A 23004-nucleotide genomic window follows, 5' to 3' on the forward strand; every position below is an offset into this window, starting at 1 on the left:
AGACTAGTGTCTAAACTAGTGGGTTTGACATGGTGGGAGCAACACAGCCCCGTGCCGTATACAGCCTGATAGATGCAACTCCTGCCCGGACAATTTGGGTATACCGTAATGGGGACCCCTACTATTTGGGAAGGAAGTTTGTCATCAACCATCGATACGTGCCCAACTTTGAAGCCTTCATGATACAGCTGAACGAAGGTGTGCCCACACCCTTTGGGGTGAGGAATATATACACGCCTCGGCAAGGGCATTCTGTTATGGACCTGCCTGACTTGGAGCAGGGAGGCAGATATGTGGTTGCCGGCAGGGAAAAGTTTAGGAAACTGAAGTAAGTATCGATTTGTAGACGAGGAGCTATGTTAGCGTGTTGCAGCAAAACAACAAAGAGTCTTGTGTCATAGAATTGTAGAATAGGAAGGGGCCTGTAAGGCCATCGAGTCCAACCCCCTGCTCAGTGCAGGAATCCAAATGAACATTTGGATCCAGATGAACATTTAAAGATGAAATTTTCACAGGCTCTGTCCATTTCATCAGATTTTAGGACGAGGACGTTGAATAAATGCAGTGAAGAGGAACTTAGCTGACATAAATCTAGCCCAGTGTATCAAAATATGCAAAAACAATGGAATTGTGTTTGCTAGTAAAAGTTTCCAAGATACACTTTATTCCAGAGAAAAAATTTAAAATGTAACCTTTTCACCAAGGCTTTTTCCTCCTGCATTCCCAAAGCATAAAATTATAACAGCACACCAGCAATCTGTATGCCATGCCTGGCACCTTAGAGCATAACTGGGAAATACTACTAGAAAATTAAAGGGACCATATTGAAAAAGGGCTTGTGCATCCTTCTGCCATGTGGACTCTGCTACCTGCATTGACCTTGCAGTTCTCTGGGTCTGCCAGGGGGGAATTATAGGGTCAGCATGGCTGCAATATAGCCATGAAGGCATCCAAGTCCCTCCTGTGTAGAACTGCCCAAAATAGGTAGAATGGTCTTGGATTCTAATTCAGGAAACTTTTCCTACTTTGTGTCTCCTTCACTCCACTGGTGCATCTTCATTAGGGCATGTATCTTCAGAGGGGTTGTCCTGCCCCCCCTACCTTTTCTTTCTTTTGTTCTTCTAGTTGCTTAAATTAATCTAAGGCAAGATGGAATTTGGCTTTCTGTTTCTCCCCCTTTTCTTTCCTGAATAAGAAGAGGCATATGGGAAAGTAAGAGGGGTATGTAAAGAAGAGGGTGGTGGGTTTTTTCCACCCCCCCCTGTTCCATTTCAACTGAGAAATTGTCTGGGAACAGACCTATAAAAGCATGTGTCGAACAGACAAAGGGTCTCTCGCACACCTTTGTTCACAGATCTCTTGCTTCCGAATCTTTCTACAGGAAGTGGAGAGTGGCAAAAAAAGTAGTGGTTAGGCTTGACTAATTGCTCTTTGAAGTGGTAGTGGTGATTAGCATGTCAGCATTGGGGCCAACTGGCAAAACGCTTGTTGAGCAGGGACCTTTATTTATGTCAATTTTCAGCAACTGCCTGCATTAGATGTAGGTTGAGGATGTCATTGTTCCATTTGTGGCAATAGCCTGTCCATGGTTAACTTTGTAAACCGCCCAGAGAGCTTCGGCTATGGAGCGGTATATAAATGCAATAAATAAATAAATAAATAACTCAAGGTGGGAATATATTGGTTCTCCTTTTATAGAATAGAGTTGGAAGGAACTTCAAAGGTAATCTAATTATCTAAAGATGGTTGTCAAAGTTTTTCCTCCGAATCCCGTGCAAAGGTACTCATAGTTAAACCTCACTAAGCTCCTTAGGGCTTAGTCCCAAATAAATATACATAGGACTGTAACTTTAGTGAGTTACTGTTCATTTAGGGAGTTGTTCCCTTGACTCTTGGTGCATACAGCACACTGGCTGGCAACATTAATTCCCTGACATTTGCATCCAGTGAAGTAGGTTACTTCCTGCAATAGCTCCCATGGTGAGCTGTTGACATGGCTTTTGCTACAAGCACAGCTGTTCCTTTGGAATTTGTTCTGTAATGTCTTGCCCTTTTTTATCTGGCCAGTTTGTAACAGAACATAGAAGATATGGGTATACTAATGTTTCAGGGCGTTGCTAGACCTACCGGGTGTTCCGTCGTTGAGGAGCGGTGAAAGCGGCTTTTCCCGTTCAGCCGTGACGCCTCATGCTCCACACCTGCCTTCAATTTGTGGCGGAAGTTTGCGCCGGTTGTGCTGCTGCCGCCGCGAGAACGGTTGCGCAGCCACACCGGCCTGATTGCCGCGGCTTTTTTTTTCGCTCGCTGCACGGTTTGCGCACGTCCGAAAGACCGCAAACTTGCGCAGCCGTCAGCGATGCCGCCGCCGGCCCTGGCGGCGGCAGCGGCGGCAGTGCCAGTGCCAGCTGAAGTGCTGCTGGTGCTGTTGAGGGTCAACATTGATGCGCTCACTTCCTGATGGGGGTCGTGGCGGGTGTCATATGACCCGAGGTCAATCGTAAATGCATGGCCACTCTGTGCCTACATCTCCCATCATGCCTCTGAGGTGTCGGCGGCGATGACCGCCTCTGTGCCCTGTGCCCCATCCCAAGGAGCCAACCCACATCTGGCCGTAGCCATGGCAGCAGCCCACAAACAGCTCTGCCCTCTGCCAGCCTGGTACCCACACTAACAGGCAGCGTACAGCACCGCCATTATGCGGCCACGGTAGCTGCCCACCGCAAGGAGTCACCAGCCACTTTTCCGGTCCTCCGGTCCTGCGCAAACTGTCACTGGGGAAATAATAAAAAAAAGCCGCTCCGCCGCGCTGCCCCAGCTGGCGGACTGCGCGCAAATGGCGGAGGCGGCTTGACCGAAGCCACTGACCACTCCCCCTTAGCACGCCTTTTCCTGACCAGTGCCGACCGCAGTGACCTCACATCCTCCCACACGTACTCCGAATTACCGCGGGACAGCAGGAAAAGGCGCCCTAAAACTCACTTTTTTAAAGTCGGGAGAAAGAGGCTTCACCGCGGGATAACGGCGGATCCTCGTGAACGTCATCTGGAAGCCTCGACGTGACTGCGGAAGGTAACGCGCGCTAGAGCCTCGTCTAGTAACGCCCTCAGTCCCTTAGCCCAGTAAAGGCAATCAATGAATTGTATTATTTCAGAGTAAAGGAATGGTCTCCTGCAGCATTTGCAATTCACTCCAACCCATGGAAATTAACCTGTGGGGTACTGCAGGTTCTGTTATGTCTCCCAATGCTGTTTAACATCTACATTAAACTACTGGGAGAAGTTGTTGTGAGGATTTGGGATTTGGTGTCATCAGCATATTAATGACAATGAATTATACTGCTTTTCTTTCTTAAAGTTCAGAATGGCAGTCGAATCCCTGAATTGTTTCCTGGAATCATAATGGGCTGGATGAGGGCCAATAAACTGAAGCTCCATCCAGATAAGATTGGATTGTGATGATAGTCTGGTTCATGGTTATTGGCCTTCAGATGTGCACCTTGTAGATTCTCCTGAACCCAGCTTTACTGCTTGATTTTCAGATAGCAAATATGATCAGGATGCCTTTTCTAACTTAATTTGTTTTGCCAGCTGTGCCTACTTCTGGGAAATGTGAATCAAACTGCAGTTATGCATGTTAGAGGTTAACAGAGCAGATAAAAGATGAACTTTTTTCAAATGCGTATTTAAACCATGGCATCTGGGAACGTCATTGTTGCAGAATACAGTCCTTTTGAAGAATACTATCACAAGTAAAGACCACTTGTTTACACATGTTCTAGAAATAACACTTGGTTGCTTAAAGTGCTATATTTGCAGCATAGGGACAGTGACATTCTGATTCTTTACAATGGCTTTTGAGAAATGTAAACAGTGAGATACCACAGGGATCTGTATTGGGACAAATGCATTTCAGATTGTTCATAAATGATCTTAAATTAAGAATGAGCAGTGAGATGGCCAAGTTTGCTGATGAAACCGAAGTAATCAGAGTGGTTAAAACAAAAAAGGTCTGCAAACAGCTCCAAAAGGATGTCTCCAAACTGGGAAAATGGGCATCAAAAAGGCCAATGTGATTCAATGTAAGCAAGTTTAAAGTGATGCATGTTGGGGCCAAAAATCCCAATTTCACATATACTGTATGCTGATGGGATCTGAGTAGCAGTGACTGACCAAGAAAGAGAGCTAGGGGTTGTAGTGTACAGCTTGATGAAAATATTGACCATGGGCTCATCTATACCAAACAGGATATTCCACTATGAAAGCAGTATGAAAGTGGTATATAAAAGGCAGGAGTTTTGTTTGAACCCACTTTTCTCTGTACAAATAGAGCATGACTGTTGTTTTGTACAGCTATATGTCTATGTGAGCAACATATTTGTGCATAATATTCATGACTGTAAAGTCATCTCCTGTCCAGTATTTATAGTTCCATTTAAAAATAATTCAGAAATTATTTTCAATATATTTACTCAATTTTGCCTTTTAACTAACAAATAGTTAATAAACTAAGGCAACATCATTGAGTAATTAATTATTTTTTGTATCAAGAAACTTGAATTAGTGCAATGATTGTTAAATTCATCCAATTTGATGGCTTTTGATAGGCTGAGATAGTAGTATGTTAATTAAATAATCCATTGTCTATAATAGTTGTTTTAATTGATCCATGATTTCTGCTTGTGCATCAAAATTACTGATGGTGCACATTTCTTTGAAAATGTTTAAAGAATTGATTGTTGGTGATGTCCCATCAAGTGAATTCTTATTTATTTGTTTTTTAGTGCTTTGGGCAGAGGACAAAAATCACATTTCCCAGCTTTCTATAAAGTTCACTACATTTGGAGTAAATATGGAATGTATAAGCTCTTCTGTATCTTATGTACTTGTACATGCATGAGCTATGAAACCTGGTACTTACAAAGTTGAAGAGCTGAAAATGACACTGTAGAACCTACATTTAAAATAGACGGACTTTGGATCTAAAGCATATTTATTTACGCAGTAAGGTATTGTTACTTTACCACATGCTTTTTTGTTTGTGGTGGTGCTTAGATGTTTTCTGTGAAATAAACCATATGTCAAAAAGCTGAATGTTACTATGTGTGGCCTTTAGCGGATTCATTGATCTTTTAAAAAATAAATAAATGTGTGCCTTCTGGTTCAGTTTTCATGGAGCTGATCTGGTAACATGAGATGGGCTTGTATTGACTTGCAAGCCTACCTTCCACCACTTCCTGAAAACCAGTCTTCAAAACCAGTAGCTTGTTTACAGTCAGTTGTCTGTACCTGATGGTGCAGTTTCTGTTCTGGTGTTGGATTGAATTGAGTAAGAAACTCTGTATACAATTGACCCCTGTATAATATGGGGCTGATGGATTTGGTATACTAGACTAAAATGTTTAACTGAATTTACAAGCTGTTGAATAAAAAATGCTTTAATTTAATTATATTTTTCCTTCAGTTACTACAATATAGGGGCAAAGAAACCTCAAAGAAAGAAGAGGGATGACATAGTGAGTATTTAATCAGTGCCATTTCCAGTAGTCGGCAGGAGGAAACAATTGGTTACCTTTTTCAGCATTTCATTTACAAGCTAATTCAAAAAGAAAAGTTGAAGGCATGATTGTTATTACATCATTCTCAATTTTTGCTATGTTTAGACATCCTGAATTTATCAAGCGATTTTGTATGTTATATGTAAAAAAAATTGTGGCCCTCTAGATGGCCATTTGGTAGCTGATGGGAGTTGTAGTCCAACAACATCTGGAGGGCCACACATCCCTTCCCCATGTGCAGACTTCAGGCTTGTGGGATCTGCTCTGTTTTTAATTAGAACCCTGATATCCACCAACTAGAACTTGATGCCAAAGACATATTGAACTCAGAGGCTTCTGAGATACCTATGTTCTGCTGCTAGGCTGAAGTTGTCAGGGCAGGAGGAGCGGCGGAGGTGATCTTTGCCTACTCGTCCTCTGATCTCCTATATTTTTGTTAGTCTTTTTAGCCAGTCTAGCAAGGGCACTTTGGAGGGAGAAGGAAGGAGGAGGCTCAGGATAAATCATATCCTGGCCTCTCTGGTCTCCTTGCCCAGCAGAATGCTCCATTTCCCCTCTCTCCAAGGTTGACTTTCTAAATTTGGAGAGGCAGCCAGTTTTCTCCATGCTGGCTGCAAAGGGTCAGGGGTCAGATGTCTGACTCCCAAGCTATCCTATGGGCTCTAGGACGCTCTCTTAGACTTTAAGAATTCTAAGGAATTTAGTTTGAGTACCAGTACTGAATGGAAGTCCTTTCACACACAAAAACACTCCTGGTTGCCCCAAGCATTCTTCATTTCAGCAGTATAAATTTGGGAAGAAGGAAGTCATTTTGTTGTTGCTGTGGTTAAACAATTTGGAGTCAGAAATCCTTTCCAATTTACTGCAAATTACCCAGAGATCTCCTGTATCTCCTGCCGTCCCTGGTTTAATGCTACATCCAAATGTGGTGAAACTCTCTTGACTGACTCCCCTCTCATTCAGTCTGACTCCCATTCACTGTTGGGCTAAACTGCATGATATATTCAATATGTAGCATGCAGCTTACTCTTTTTCTTTTCCATTTTACTTACAAGTAAGCACACAGACCGCCAATCCAGATCGGGACACCACATGCAGATAGAGAGGTCTAAACCTTTGATTGATTCCACCTTCCCCTAAAAAAAAAGTTAGCTGTGTTGTGGTCCATGGGGGGGGGGGGGGGGAAACCCTGATCTACGGTTGAGGAATATCTTTATTAGGAGCAAGCAAACTTCCACAAAACTCTGCAAGCTTTCTAGTTGCTAGAACTCTTCATCAGGCAAAAAAATAGGGATATTGGGGGGGGGGGGGGGAGGGGGAGAAACGAAGTCCAAAATATTGGCCACATGTTATAGCCATGAGGTCTGCAATTTAGATAGACCCAGTCTTGAAATGGAGAGTTGCCGTCTGAATGAATTAACCAGTGGTATGTGTTGCAGATATCAGATTACACCTGGCAATGCATTTTGGGATGTAGGCTGATCTCCATTTCTGAAAACACAGGAGTTGGCAGTAATCCAGTTTTATGGACTGCTTCTTCCACTGCCCCCTCCTTTTATGACTGATGAAGAGTTCTGAGGAATTTGAAAGCTTGCATGATTTTGTGGGATTTTGGTTGCTCTTAATAAAGGCATTGCCCAACTGGATTTTTGATTGTGTTCCTAAATTCACTCTTCCACTCCTGCGAGAGGCTAGGGGGAAAAAAGCCTTCGATGGAAAAAAACAAACCCTCCTCGGGACCTCGTGGTGTTTCTGATCCATACTTACTTGTAAAGGAAAAAAGAAAAAAAAATGCAAGCTGCATGCTGTATATTTAACATATTGTGTAATTCAGCCCCCAGTCTTTGTCAACTGATTTTTAATTGCCTAGAATGCTTCCATCATGCCAAAGCAGCTTCTCTTTCACAGCATTGCAAAAGAGCTAGGCCATTGCACTGTGAATAGCATCTCCCACATTTTTAACAGCAGCAGTGGGACCATGGCTCTGAGGAAGGGAGGTTTAGCCTATTTCTTGGATTAAAGTCCCCCCTCTCTGAAGCTGCTCTTTGTCCACAGGGCAAAATGTACATGTGCTCATGTGATACCTGTAAGTTTGCTGGAAGGAAAAAATAGCTCCTTCAGGGAGATTTTAATCAAGAAAACAGCATGGGAGAAAGTATTAACCTCTCCACTTCACCAGAGCTGTGGCCCCAATCCGAATCTCCCTCTCGGCTGGCAGCTGCAGGACTCCTGTATCTTTAACAGTTGTATTGAAAAGGAAATTTCAGCAGGTGTCATTTGTATATATGGGGAACCTGGTGAAATTTCCTCTTCATCACAACAGTTAAAGCTGCAGGTGCCCTGGCCTCTTTTAAATCTGGTCACTCTAGTATAGCTCCTGCAGCTTTAACTGCTGTGATGAAGAGGGAATTTCACCAGGTTCTCCATATATACAAATGATACCTGCTGAAATTTCCTTTTCTATGCAACTGTTAAAGATACAGGAGCCCTGTATATGGTCACCCTAATTCACATGTACAAAATTCACCGGAGATTTCGATTATGGATTTGCCACATTTGGCTCTGAGGGAGAGAATTTCATAATTCTGCTGGACAATCCTTTGGCAGATTTATTCTTGTCAGTAGTTGTCACAGTGACTTAGGAATCATAGAATAGTAGAGCTGGGGGGGATCTACACTACTGCTTTAAAGCGCTTTAAAACACTTTATAACAGTTTTGACAACTGTTGGGGCCCAGGACACACTGCATATACAGTTTTCAAAACGTTTTCAAAAGTGCTTTAAAGCGCTTTAAAAGCAGTAGTGTAGATCCCCCCTGGAAGGGGCCTAAAAGGCCATTGAATCCCTATATCAAGGCATATAAGGAAGTGAATTTCATATAAGAGATATGAATTTGGCTTTTTAGATCCTGGTAGATCTCTCCAAATTCAGCATCTTATTTCTGAGCAAGGATGAAAGCTTAGATATAGCATTTTATCTACATATACTGTCAGCTTTAAGGATGAGCTCTTATAAACCTTTTGCGTCATATAATCTGTGTTCTTTTTTTTTTCCTTGCAGATTCGACCAGTAGTCCACAGTAATATAAAAGTACCTTCTAAATGGCAATCTTTCTATAATAAGCCACGGAATATTAAGTAAGTCTGTATTTTAAAATAGTTAGCACCTGCATAAGTAATAAGCAAATTTTCAGTTATAGCCTATGTCCATTTGAAAGGAAAAACATCTGTGATGGTTTGAGTATTGGATTGGGACTGGTGAAATTTGAGTTCCAATCTCTGCTCAGCTATGAATCTTATTCGGTGACCTTGGAGCAGTCATTGGCCAGGTTCTGACAATTAAGGCTTTGCTAGACCTGCCGGGATAAGCCGGCAGGGAGGCGGGGCGACGGTGCGCTGATGTTAGCGCGTGCTGCCCGGGCTTCCAGACGCGGGACGCGCAGGGACCTCGGGATCCCTGCAGTGTCCGCCATTTTTAAAAAAAGTTTAAAGGGGCCACGTGCGGCCCGAAGACTGTGGAGAAGGTAAGGGTTTTTTTTAGTTAACCCGCCCATCCGCTCCTGATCTCTTCCTGATCTTTCTCTCCCTCCGTGTCCCGTGTGTCGTCTCTTCTCCTTCTCCCTCTGTGTGTGTGTGTGTTCTGTGCCGTCTGTGCTTCTTCTCCCTCCGTGTGTGTGTGTGTTCTGTGTCGTCTGTGCTCCCTTCTCCCCCACCCCCGGGATCTCCTCCCCCCGGCCGATGGGCACAGCGCTGTGGGCAGTCCACGGCTTTTTGCGGCTACTCGCGAGTAAGCGAGTAGCCGCAAAAAGCCACGGAAGTCTCTAGACGTTCCGCAGCTCCGGCCTCAGGCCGGGGCTGGGGAAAAGGCGCGCCATAAGTGACTTCGCTTATGGCGCGTTAGAGGAGGCTTCAGTGCAGCCTGGTGCCGGATTCCCCTGTGCGTCATGTGGAAGCACAGCAGGGAAAACGGCTCTCAAGGCGCGCTAAGGCCTCGTCTAGGAACGCCCTTAGTAGGAGAAACAACTGCTGATGTGTTGTTTCCCCCACTGATTGTCTGAACCTGGCCATTATCTCTCAGCCTAACCTACCTCATAGGGCTGTTGTGGGAGAGGAGGAGAAAATCAAGTATGCTGCCCTAAGTTCCTGAGGAAGGATGGGATAAAACTGTAATAAATAAAGTACAGAAGCTGGTTTGCTTTGTGTTTGAAAAGCGCCTCAGAGTGAGTCTTTAGTTCCTTTATAGGGCAGTGTCACAGATCTCACTTGCGTAACAGTGGTCCAGCTTAACAGAGACCAAGATCTAAAGTTGGTTTAGGTAGAATAATAGTAAGGAACCTCTGAGTCAAAGCTTATATGGTGTTCTGTATTTTAAGCACTGAACTACTTTTATTTGAACCATTACTTGTGAGGATCACATAATGGTGATAGTTAACACTGTTATAAATCTCAGTTTTTTGAAGTTCTGAGATGCATAAAGAAACAAAGGGCATCAGTGATAATGTTTTAATGTACTTTAAAATGGGCTAGGGTGTCCTTAGCTAGAAAGGACAAGAAGGACATTTCTGATACTTTCCATATTTATTATAGTCATAGTATATTTGAAAATTAGTTTCATTTCAATGCAGGATCCACATTTGATATCTATATACTGAGAATTCCACTAGATGGCCCCAAATATCCTCTAAAAACAGCCTTCATTGCTTTACAATTTTCTTTTAAAGAAGCAGCCAGACATAAATATTTGGCTTGAAACCAGACTTGTTTGGTCCATCTAGGTAGTTTGTGTAATTTTTGGTATGTTACTATACTAAAGATGATATTTAAATGTTTTTACTAGCTAACATTGTGCCTACAATAACACTTAAAGTAACAGCCCACTGTTGCCGCAGGTAATTTTATTGAGATACTGCAGTGCAGAGCTAGAGTAGGTCACAAAAACAGGAAGCATGTTGGCATTAAGTATTAATAGCTGGATCTCCCAGCATTGATTACATTACTGTAGTGATATTCTCCTCAATCGTCTAGGTGGTCAGCTATATTATTTAGCTTTTTATGTGAGTGAAATACCTCCCCTTTTGCAGCAAAATGCTTAAAGGCGCAATTCTATGCATGTTTAGACAGAAAAAAAAGTCCTACAACTCCCAACATGCCCCAGCCAGCCACATTGGGGCATGCTGGGAGTTGTAGGATTTTTTTATGTCTAAACGTGCATAGAGTTGCGCCTTAAGGGAATTAACAGCAGTGTTCAGAAAATTGTTTGCAGCAAATTTTGTTACTATATTGCATACGTTGGTGCTTTTTTAAGATAGACATCTCCTCCCTACATACACAAATAAAGAAAAAATAGACAAGTGGAGTCCTGGAATAGCCATATTGCAAAAATATAGAGATATTTAAACAAGTTTAATGTTGGTTTTATCTATTTATTTATTTTAAAAGAAAACTTTTGCAGCGGAGTCCTAATCTTATTTATTCAGCAGTAAGCCCCTTTGGTTTCATTTTGACTTAACTTCCAGGTCAGTATACTTAAGATTGCAACTTTAGTCCCACAGTTGTTCCATGTATTCTTGCAAGTACAGGAAGAATCATTTTCTAACATGAGCTTCAGTGGAGAAATCAATTGATTCTATTATCTCTTTAAAAGGATTGTACTTTATTTCCTCTGGGAATTGTTGAGGACATCTTTGGTTGGTATAGAGAGAAAGTAATTGAATTTTCAAAGGCTATATCTTTCTTGGGTTCTCCGACTGGGTGTATTTCACTTTTGGCTCCTCATCATGTCAGATGGAAATGTATAAAAATTTACAATACTATCTGAAGTTTAAATGTTTTAACGAATAGGTTAAGATTTTAAACCTGCTGCTGGATCCCTAATGAAAAATCTTCTTGTCAAAGTGATTTTCTCATACATTCCTTTCAATAACATCACTTATTGAAAAACACTTTTGTGTGTATCCTTTGTGTAGTGTTTTCACAAATGGAGATATGTTGATACCACCTGTTAAAATTCTCATACCCAAGTTTACACTGAAAAGTTGGAACGCTGTCCTTGGAGTGATAAATGAAAAAGTATTTCCTCGTTCTGGGGGTATTCAAAGGTAAGCAGTGCAGCGTGAAATATAATACAGGTACTAAAAGAGAATGGTTTTGTTATGTTAAAAGCTTGCTTAATCTTTCTAACAGTGCTATGCTGATTAAGGGAGCAATCAATAGGATGATCAAAAGCCCACAATCTTGAAGGCTTCTGATCAGCCTTTGCAGGATGGGGGGAGTGGTGGAGTTGATCTTCACGTCCCTATCCTCCCGCCCTGTGTATTTTGCTAGGTGGGCTTTTTTGCCCATTTGGCAATGGTGCTTTAGTATCCCAGCTCTCCGTGTCCTTCCCTGTCTGCCCACTGGAACACTGCCTTTTCCTCTTCTCCACGATGAATTTTCTGAAGTTGGAGGCCAGTCAGCGTGATTCTTTCCGCACCAGCTGTGAGGGGGCGGGGAAGGGTGTCGGATCTCCGACTCCCCTTCCGAGGTCAGAGCGCTGTTTCCAATCATGGAGAAGGGAGTTCCCTAGTGTCCTATGGCCTCTAAGACAATGTCTAGAGGCCATAGGATTGCTCCCTAAAATAATCTTAATATCTTACTCCTGTGTATGGTAAGAAACCTCATGGCAATTGTGGAAATACTTCTAAGGACAGTTTCTTTTTAGTATGATAAATATCCAGTTGTATGGGCCACAGTGACCACTATCAGATTCAACATATATGTAAATGGACAATTGCCAATTGCCAAGGAAGTCCAACACAGTCACATTTGACACCAAAAGAGAAAATTAGAGGACGGCTAAAAAGGGAGTTGGAAGGGGAAATCGGCAAGGTAAAGAGCTTCTCTATACGAGCGATTTACTGCATACTCATGATTAGTCACTCACAGGATTTTGCAGGTCCTTTACATGGCATCATCAACATCCAGGACATCTCTTGCACTTCTCCCCTTTATCCTGATTTCAAAATGATTGGAGATAAGCTGTAATAAAAGTTAATAGCGCTATATTGGCTGTGTGTAATGCAGAGGTAGTGCTATAAAACAGAAACTTGATGGTTCTGTTTCATTAAACATATAGAGCTTTGCCAAGAAAGGAAGTTTTCAATTCCAGATCATGTGTTTGCCCTCTAAGGGAGCCCATTGTAAACCTGGAAAGACTCCAGAAGAAGAAAGCCTGGTAAAGGTGCGGGATTTTTCTTAATGTAGAGAAACTAAAAATCTCTCTAGAAATCTTGAGAATGTCTACCACAGATCAGGAAAGCTTCTACCAAGTTCGAGAAGGTGCCAGTGTAATTAATGAGCAGAGTCAAGGAAGCTATCAGAGGCAAGAAGTCTTCCTTTAGAAAATTGACATCTTGGCCCAAGATGAAGAACATAAAGGAACTTCTCCCCACCTCTGCCCCCAATTGCAAGCAGACAAGTAGAGATTATTATTTTTAGCTCATTGTTGAAAATATTAAGACCAATAACATTTTATTTAAATATGTCAGAAGCAGGAAACTGGCTAAGGAGGTGCTTAGAACATCGTAGGGCAAGGGAGTTAAAAGTATGTAAAAGGAGGCTAAGGGGATTGGAGGGAAGTTGAACAAATTCTTGATAAATTCATTCAATATAATGAATTGTCCATTTGCCTTGTAGGAAGGATCCTGATGAGTTTTTCTTTATTAATATTTATATTGTGATTATTATTATCATTATTATTATTATTATTATTATGTTACTTTTAAGATGTTTTAGCTACTTAAGTGCAGTCACTCTCCTCTGCAGATTGGAAATAATATATAATATAATAGGAACCATTAAAAATAGTAAAGCTGGTAATCTAAGTATGCATATTGGAAGGATTGCATTCTGCTCTGTTTATGGGAATGAGATATTTACTTTTGTCAATTTACTTTGCTTAAGGCTACATACTTTAAATGGCCAACGTGTACAAGGACCTGATGATTTAGAAGATAACCAATTTTATGTTGGAAGTAGTAAAGAAAAATTTCAGCCTTTGCTATACTGGCAACATCCTAAAGTTCCAGAAGATATTCGGCGGTGAGTGTAGTCTTCCTGTCGCTCTCTCTAAACTGGTGTTATATTGGTAGGGTCCTGAAAGCTGGGTTTATTCCTCAGCCAACCCCCCTCTCTTTGGTCAGGTTAAGATGGGAATTTTGATGATAACTATTTTGATGATGATTTTGACAGTTCACAGCTTCTGCAACAGACATTATTTTGGTGAATATCTAAATCTTTGAAATGCCATTGAAATCTGTGGCGTTCAATGCACATGTTAAACACTTGGGTTGTGTTTAACTAAAGGGTACTTAGACACACTAAATTTTCTTTTTGTTGTACCTAATATATTTAGGATCAGGCTGTTGGAATAAAAGGTTAATTATAGAAAATGCTGGGTTGTTAGTTTTAGCATTAATAATAATGGTTTATAGCACCAATAGATATTTTGTACCAGTAGCATCTGTGTCATTGTTTCTGTTCCTTTTTTTAAACTATTGAACACACATGTTTTGATAAATCTAATTAATGTTGTTAACTACTGATCTTGCTGTTTTGTCCATTATGTAAGGTTCATAGAAACATGGCAAAATTATTTCTAAAATGAATTCTGATTTATCTACTGTGCTACATAATGAAGTGGAAACCATTATTTTAAAAAGTAATAGTCATCCTTTTGCCCAGATATTTACAAACATATCAGAGTTGGAAATAGTTTATATATAGAGTCTTCAGAGCTGCGGAGGAAACAGCACTTTGACTCTTTGACCTGGTTCGCATGTAATGACAACCCTGAGTGCGAGTAGTGGTTAAATGTGAATAGATAAATATATTAATATTTGGTCTGCATTTCTTGATGCTTATGCATAGTTTCCTGTCTTTCTTTTAGCATTTTGTATTTAATAGAATACTGATATTTCTTATGTATGAAATGTTTTGGTTTGGTTTTCCTCCCCCCCTTTTTCTGCACAATTAATTTTATTTTATTTCATTAAAATCACAATAAAAAGATGAATTAAAAAAAACCACAGTATGAATTGAATCATAGGTTGTTGTTGATTTATGGGTTATTGTTACATGTAAATCCTATGGTTTAACTATGGGTTGTTAACCACAAACAGCCCAGAGTTCACAGCCCAAGAACAAATCATGGGTTCTTTTCCTGGGTTGCTTGTGGTTAACAACCCATAGGTAAACCATAGTGCAGGGTTCACATGTAACAATTCACCATTCAACAACAACCCACAGTTCAACGACAACCCATACTCTGAGTAGTTGTTACGTGCGAACCAAAACTTTTGACTCCCTGAGTAAACGGTTTTGTTTGTTGAGCAGCAGGGAGCACTTGAAATGGCCATTAAAGAAACAAGGGAGAGGGGGGAAAAACCCCAAATAACAACTCTGTCAGAGTCCCTACTCTGAAAGAATGAAAAGAGAAGCCTTGAAGAAGGATGCAAAATATGTTTGACTTATATCAGTAATTTTTTTTACTAGCATTTGTTATGGTCCCCTCCTTATTCTTTTTCATTTGGTGCTACCCTCCATTTTTTTCTTTATAGAAAATCAGTCAATGGGATCAACACATTCCTTTTGCTGGCTTCCTCTCTGGAGCTCTTGATTTGACAGGACAAAGTAAGGGAGCTGGTCAAGTTGAAAGCATTGTGCAGCACAATTCTCTTATGCATTAGCCTGGCCTGGCCTGGCCAGGGCCTACTCTCTTGTTTGAGGAATAGTAGCGCCCAGGCTCAAAGTAACATGCAAGAGATTTCCATATGTGTTTCATCCTGGCTGCTTCCTCCCTTCAAATTTGCTCTGCTCGGAAAGGATATAATTCTTCTTTCTCCCTTCAAATTTACATGTCTTCAGAATCGTTGAGCAACTTTTAACCCAGCCATACAGTCTTGAATTAATTCAGTTATCCAAATATTTCTATTGTTCATCCACCCCCAATCTTTTATTTGCTCCACTAATAATGTTAGTTATCTCCTCACTTCTTGCCTAACTACCCAAGTTAACTTGATATTAAGTAGATTAGCCTTCTTTTCATCTTATGACAGAATCCCTCTCTCATCTCTGGATCAGGTCTTGTTTCTGCTTTCCAAACTAATGCTCCAGTTAGTTTTGTGCAAAAGAAATTATCTTGGTGTTCATCCCCCAACCTAATTTTCCAAGGTTGTGGCTTTTTGTCATACGGTCAATATCTCTTGATTTTGCTGATGCACTTTCTCAAATTCCTTCCTCTCCTCCTAGCTTATGGGGTTGGAGCTGAGGGCAACTCATTTTCAGGAAACACTTGTCATAGTGCATACTTTAATGCATTTCCATTTGCTCTGATTTAGCTCAAGATGTCCATCCCTGAAGGTCAGTGAGATCATTTTATTAGAACATTTCTTCCTAGACTCTCTCAGATTCCTTTAGTCAAGATACATCAGGTGACTGACTACTTGGAACCCTGCCCACACTTTCATTAAATCGTATTATCTTGATATAGGTCTTGATGTAGATACTTCCTCTATAATGGTTATTCATTCTCTCTTTCTGTCTGTTTATTTAAATAATGGTCACGGCTTCTTGTACTCTGGATTGTGTTAAGAGTGCCCAGTTTTTATGGGCACAACTTTACTACATGAGCTCTGAACTTTCTAGGAAGCTACTTCTGCTTTCATTGCATTGCATAATTATGCTACCTATAGCATAACTATTTTTAGCCCATGGATATGAATAGAAGGACAGTCCTCCCATTAAACTTTTGATTCAGCTAAATCCAGACTCTGCCTTGAAATTGCTATACTGAGGAGACAGGATAGGATCAAAGAAAGCAACAGTCTGTTTAAATAAATGTTAAAAAATGTTATGAAGATGTTCTGGTAGAATTATTGACAGCAAATCTATCTCAGTTAGAAAATGTTCCTGACTTTACAGTCAAAAAGTAAAAATAAATGAACAAACTTGGCTTTATGTTTTCTGTACATCTGTCCACAGGTTTGCATTCCCTGCTCCATATTTTCAGAAAATTATGCATACAGAATACATTATGACAGGACAATAGAAGACCTTCCTATTCTGCATAATTTATTCTAACTGCAGAATTTGGTCCTGGAATTCTTTGTCACAATTAAAAATTTCAGAGGCATAGAATACATAGAGTGAGTGCCTCTTCCTGATTTTGTGAATGTTTAAAGATCCATTACAGGTAGATCAGTTTGAAGCAACAAAACATGATGGGATAAATTATTGTAATGGAGTCAGTTCCTACTTTCCCCTATAATTTCAGGAATGAGGAAAATGTTAGAAGATGGACTATTTAAAATAAATAAATAAATGTGGCTACTGTCCAAGAAATGTCTAAACATTAGCTGATTCTTATTCTAGAACTTCCGCTCCTAAAAAGTAGAATATTTGTCCATTAAAAAAAATGCTCCATATTTTAATGTGCAGGCAGAGGTGGAGAATGTTTAAGAAGCTAGTAGTGAAAATACTGAATAATTAATTGTTAAGTCCACTGAATATTTGGTACCTCTTTATACAGCCAATGACAGTGTAAGTATTTCCATGCTTTTGGATATCACCAAGGACTTTTCAAGCAGAATGGCTGAAGATAGACATATAAACTAGGAGATGACATAGGATGTTTTGCAGATGACATAGGATGTTTAGGTAATCTACTCTTAAATCCTAGAATGTTCCTGAAGCAGTTTTCTACTGCCCCACCCACCCCAATTTAAACCATTTTAACAATCTGGCCAGTTACATTTGTGTGGGAATAAAGCACTCAGACCAAGCATATACAGCACTTTAATTACCTGGCAAGGCTTAGTATTTCATTATTTGTATTGATGTATTTATTACATTTCTATATTTCCCAAAGGCCAAAGCTCTGTCACCATCAAATTTGGACCTTCCCCTAAATTAACAAACTGCTTCAAGGCCAAGGACAACCATCTTTGCCCTAGCCAAGGTTTCAAGTTCCCTTTGCTGCTTGAGCCTTTATTTTGTTCATAATCAGAACTGAGATAATATTCTATGCCCTACTGATTTGGCCAATACTTCAGAAATATTGTCTTTATGGATAATGATATTTTTTTAGAGTATTAAGTCAAGATGGTTATATTAACAGTCCTGGGTTGCATCCAGTGCTGTCATTCTGCTGATGGAAGCAGTTCTGTCAGTGGAACTGGGAAGTAGGCAATTTCTCCTCCCCCAAAAGCAGCGGTTCTGAACCTGTGGGTCGGGACCCCTTTGGGGGTCGAATGACCCTTTCACAGGGGTCGCCTAAGACCATCGGAAAACACATATTTCCGATGGTTTAGGAAACTGTATTGACTGAACTATGTCATGTATCATCTTTTGTATTATTAAAGCTATTGTTATGTATTATTTTCATTAGCAAACCATCCCATGACAATGGATCGTGTAGAGAAGAACGAAAATAATTTTATGGTTGGGGGTCACCACAACATGAGGAACTGTATTAAAGGGTCGCGGCATTAGGAAGGTTGAGAACCACTGCCCTATAGCTCTCCATGTACCTTCAAAAAACTGCTTCGTAGGGTGACCATATGACAAGAAAACCCAGATTTGTTAGGATTTTTGGTAACAAATCCAGGAAGGGGGGCAATTATGAAATTTGAAGAAAAATCCATATTTTTCCCATCCACCCCACCCATAGGGCAGCTCTACTTTAATGGGAATTAACAAAACTGCTTACAGCTCCACCATTTTTAAAGATAAAGAGATGAAACTTGGCACCATGATAGCTCTTAGGTAGGGCTGTAACCATGCCAAATATGGAACAGCTGCATTCATCCGTTGGTTTTTAGGAATTTTTTTAAGTTTGAGGTTTTAAAATTATTATTTTTAAAAACCACTGGAGCCATATCCTTCAAACTCAGGTTGTCAAACCTCCTCTTTGGGGTCTTGCACCTTGAGCAATTTCAGCCCTTGGCATCAAGGGGATCTCCAGTTTTTAGCTAAGAAGTGCTGAGCGAGCAAGGTGCCTTTCCCATTGCAGATTTGGTGGGCAATTGGGCACCTGGGGCTCAGCCGAGGCAAAGCGTCCACAGATCAAAATGTGGGAAAGGAGAGGTCAGCAAAGTAAACCACAGGGCAAAACAGAAGGGGCCATAGGCCTTTTTCTCAGAGTTCCACACCATGGGTGATGAAGGGGCATCCTTAGAGAAAAACTCTCATGACCAACAGTGAGGTGCCAGGCGAGAGAGAGGCTCTCATCTTTGCAGATGTCCTCTTGTGCGGCTGTTAGAACCTGGCATGTTGTTGCTTTGCTTCACTACCCTCTCCCTTCTACTTCACTTGTGAGCTAGGTTCTGTCTGCACTGCTGGCATGCAATGCAGAACGTTTGAAGATCATGTCAGAGAAAAATAGATAAATTGGAGGCTTTGGTTGGCTGGCATATCTCTTAGAGACAGGGTTAGACTGAAGACACAACTCAGAGACAGCTGTAGCTTAGCCTTCAGAGGCTGGTGTGCCACACAGAGCCTTTTAAGAGTGTCTCAGAGTCCAGTGTTGGTGCAGGCAGAGGCAGCTGGCAGCAGAGATTTTTTTAAAAACGAGTCACTGGATGCAACCAAGCTATAAGCTGGCACCTTATCCCTGGCCACAGGGTACAAGTGCACAGCCTGGCTGGGCCGTTGGGAGACTTTGGTAGAGTGGGGAGGATTGTTTGAAGCTGGAGGGTGGAGATGTTGGCTGGCTGGCATTAGGCAGAGAGATGCACCTGCAGCTTGGCCATGAGAGGCTGGCTTGACCCCCAGAGTGCCTCAGAGTCGAGCAGTTGTGTGGGAGGAGAGGAGGTGGAGGCGGTGGGCGGTGGAGGTTTTTAATGTAAGAGTCAACGGACATGACCAAGCAATAAGCAATACCCCCATCCACAAGTGAGCAGCCCGGCTGGACCATCAGAAGACTTTGGCAGAGAGAGAGGGAGATTGTTTGAGGCTGTAGGCTTTGGTTTGGCTGTAGTGACTTAAAGCTCCATCCAACGAGCGTTTCATTGCACGCTTGTTACTGAGCACTCACGAATTCCTTGGAGGTAACTCACATGACGTCGTCTGCCTCTCGCACGCCTTCCGCCCCTTCTGGTCTTCCTTGCGCCGCAAGAAAAAACAGAAAAACTATGAAATATTTTTTAAACCGAAGTTGCTGCTCTCCCCTGCTGTGTGTGGGAGAAGCAGCGTGTTCACAACGAGGGACTGAATGGCTTGTTTACTTCCTGTTTGAAAACAGGAAGTATCTGGGTGTCCACGGAGAAGCTATGGTAGCCAGCGTTAGCCAGTGTTACTTCCAAGGTGTGATGGAGCTTTTAGAGAGAGAAACAACAGAGGCTGCACAGGACAACCCAGAGACAACTGTTCTAACTTAGCCCGTCAGGGCATTAGAAAGAGGGTCTCAGAGTCGCATGTTTATGCAGGAAGTACAGAGGAGTTCAAAGACTGGATGTGTGAAGTGGTGCGAACGCATAAGCCTTGAGACGCTAATGAATATAAGTGAGAAGTGCGAATGGGCGAAGTAGTGTCCACTGCCTACAACACTCACCCTAATGTTAGAGTAGAGAAACTTGTGACAATCATACACAAGTTTTGAAATTTAAAAATAAAAAAGCCAGCCAGCCAGCCAGCCTGATGGCAGCAAACCTCATTAACAGCAGCAGAAGCTTGCAGCGAAGTGAGAATATAGTTTTTTAAAAAAAACCATTTGAGGAAAGGGGAGAATGTATCATACAGAGTACAGCAAAAGCAAAGTACAACAAAAGCTACAAAAGTAGGAGTAAGTGAAGTTATTTTCAGATATGGTGAATGTCTCAGTTGTTGGTGGGCACACCCTCTTGGAGGCTGACCATGTTGTCCTCCTTTTTGGTTTCCAAAATATGGTCACCCTAGCTTCAGAAACCCTCTCAAGTGGATTTTCAGGCAAGTGGGTGCGGAGAGGGAGAAGGTCCTGGCACACTAGCAGACTTCTGCTAGCATGACATTAGATTTAAACCACTTATTCTTACACTTATAAATACTCATTTTAGTTAAATTATATCTTATATTTTAGGATTTTTTCTAGTTCACCTGGACCTACAGAAAAGCCCCTTCCAAAGAAGGTAAGAATTTTAACCTTACGTGCAATATAATGGTTTCAAATAGTCTTACTGGGACCCAACTAGATTTGAATGGTGCCCCCACCACTTTTTAAAAATTGCTACTTCAACAGCTTTCTACTGCTAAACTGAAAAATAATAATAATTGAAGTTTGTAGATCCAAGGTGTCATTGGATTAGAATTCCAGGCCCAAGTCCAAAGTTCTTTAAGCCTCTGATGGCCACGTGAGCAGTCAGTGTTATAGAAATTGTGAATTACTGTGGCTAAGACACAAACAACCACGCAGCTAGTTTGAACTCTAAAGTGGACTTCACATTTCCCCCCCTTTCAAAACAGCAACTCCCTGGGCCACAAGGCAAACCACTTTTATAACAGAAAGGACTCTTAATTCCAGGTATCGATATGGAAGGGGGAATCTCCTGTTCCAAGAAAAGATTAATAAAAACCTCCACCAGGCATTCTTAAGCCCTTAGGTGTGTCTAAAGTAGCCCTTTGCATCCTGACCATTGCCATTAACAATTCAGTGTACAATCTTTCCAGGCTAGGTTCTTGATGTAAGTCGTCTTCAGGGGTGTGTGGAATCTGGAAACAACCTTCAGTCACTGCTGCTGAGAGACACATAGTGGATCATGATCAGTCCTCTGGGGAGCTTGTGTTTTTTAGTGTATCTCTTGAAGATCCAAATACCTGGAGAATCAAACCTAGTGCAGCCTGTCTGTTTCTCTAGGTACCCTGAAATGAAATGCATTTCTCATATTCTGTTTCCTGGCAAAATTTCCATGGAAACAGAATATAAGAAGTGAACTGCAAACACATTTTATTTCAAAAGTTTGGTTCCAGCTTTTTGCCTCCTTTTAATAGATAATATGCAAACATGAAAGAAAACAACAATTATTTTAAAAATACCTCCAAATTCATTTTTGTTTTAACTATCTAGTTTTCTGTATTACTAGCTTTGGGCCATTTTTCATCTGGGTGAATCCTGTAGTTCTAGAAATTAGCTTAGTTCAGAATTATCTGTAATGAGAAGAAATAAAATGTGCACATAAAAACATTTTTCTTCTCACATTTCCTTGTGCCTATTACACTGTTCCCATATCTGATCTTCCCATACTAGCTTACTCCTACCCTATTTGCTCAAGTTTAAAATACTCAGTTTCTGTACTGGCATTTGCCCAACTTCCTCTATAATGATTGCTGGAAAAGATATAGGGATCCTAAATATACCTTCAAAGATGGTGCTCTTTGGTGTGCAGTCTGTTGGTCCAATCAATCTTTATTGTTTAGCCAATGGCCATTACAAAAATCTATAAAGAACAGCAAATTTGAAATATCATAGGGTCGGATCCAAATGTGCCCTTCTGTTAATGGAAAGCTTCTCCCAGTCACGAAGAGCTATTTCTGACTTAGCGGTTCAGTGCTGTATGAGAAAACTGACGCCAAATATAGAGGAGTTTGTCTGCTTTCACAGGCTCTTAAGTAAAACCTTGCGCAACCCTTTTCTCAAGACCCTTTTTGGCTACTGCAACAGTGAATTATTCACTCTTTCTAATACTGTAACACAGCAGCCTCTGATAGACTGTGCTGCAAGAAGTCATCTGCGAGAGTTCACGAACAGCACTACTGCATTTTCTTCTTCCACTCCAAGTCCTTGGCATCCAAGGCATCAAGCAACAAGCAACAAAACCATACACATTAAATTCCCATTAAAATTTCCATGAATATGCATAATATGTGTGATTAAATGGGCACAATTAGTATTCTGTCTTTTAATTATGAATATTTTTAGGAGAATAGTAGCCAAAGAAAGGATATCACCATGAGAAAAATTGAAGTAGTTTAGGTAAATGTGTGGTATCAGTAGCAGCTTATAAGGCTGTGTACCAATTCCGGAGGAGTAGCTGTCTGTTGTGAAAGCGACAGCGATACTTTCCAGGTCTTGTAGTCACCCAGAGCTCATGCCACAATAAATGTGTTAGTCTTTGTGATGCAAAATAACCCTTTGTAGTTTTACTTTGTATGAATGCAAATAAGTACATTTATATTCTCTCTTAAAGTTGAGTGATGGGAAGACTTTCCAAGGTAATTAATACTTTTTTTGTTGTCTGTATATAATGAAAATGTGATTTATAAACTGCTTTACCTTTTCTGGTGGCTGTTAATTCCACCCCCACTCCCCAAGCTGAGATGCACTGTGTGCCACAGCACTGATACTCATGCCAATGCAAGCAGCCAAGCCTTGGCAAACCCCAAGCACATCTGACAGCCAGATACCATGCAGCTCAGAGGCACTGCGTGTATCATAGGCACAGC

General features: G+C 41.1%; 1 protein-coding gene across 1 annotated transcript in view; it reads left to right on the forward strand.

Annotated features, from left to right (window-relative positions):
• The first annotated feature begins 29 nt into the window (after positions 1-29).
• The window catches only part of DCDC2C (doublecortin domain containing 2C), a 55424-nt gene continuing 32449 nt past the window's right edge, over positions 30-23004 (forward strand). The window contains exons 1-6 of the mRNA XM_063125133.1: positions 30-328; positions 5461-5512; positions 8615-8691; positions 11520-11651; positions 13495-13632; positions 20645-20693. Of these exons, the coding sequence (XP_062981203.1) occupies positions 30-328; positions 5461-5512; positions 8615-8691; positions 11520-11651; positions 13495-13632; positions 20645-20693 (747 nt within the window). The remainder of the gene's footprint in view (positions 329-5460; positions 5513-8614; positions 8692-11519; positions 11652-13494; positions 13633-20644; positions 20694-23004) is intronic.

The sequence above is a fragment of the Elgaria multicarinata genome, chromosome 4, assembly GCF_023053635.1.
Source record: "Elgaria multicarinata webbii isolate HBS135686 ecotype San Diego chromosome 4, rElgMul1.1.pri, whole genome shotgun sequence".
NCBI classification, from domain to species: domain Eukaryota; kingdom Metazoa; phylum Chordata; class Lepidosauria; order Squamata; family Anguidae; genus Elgaria; species Elgaria multicarinata.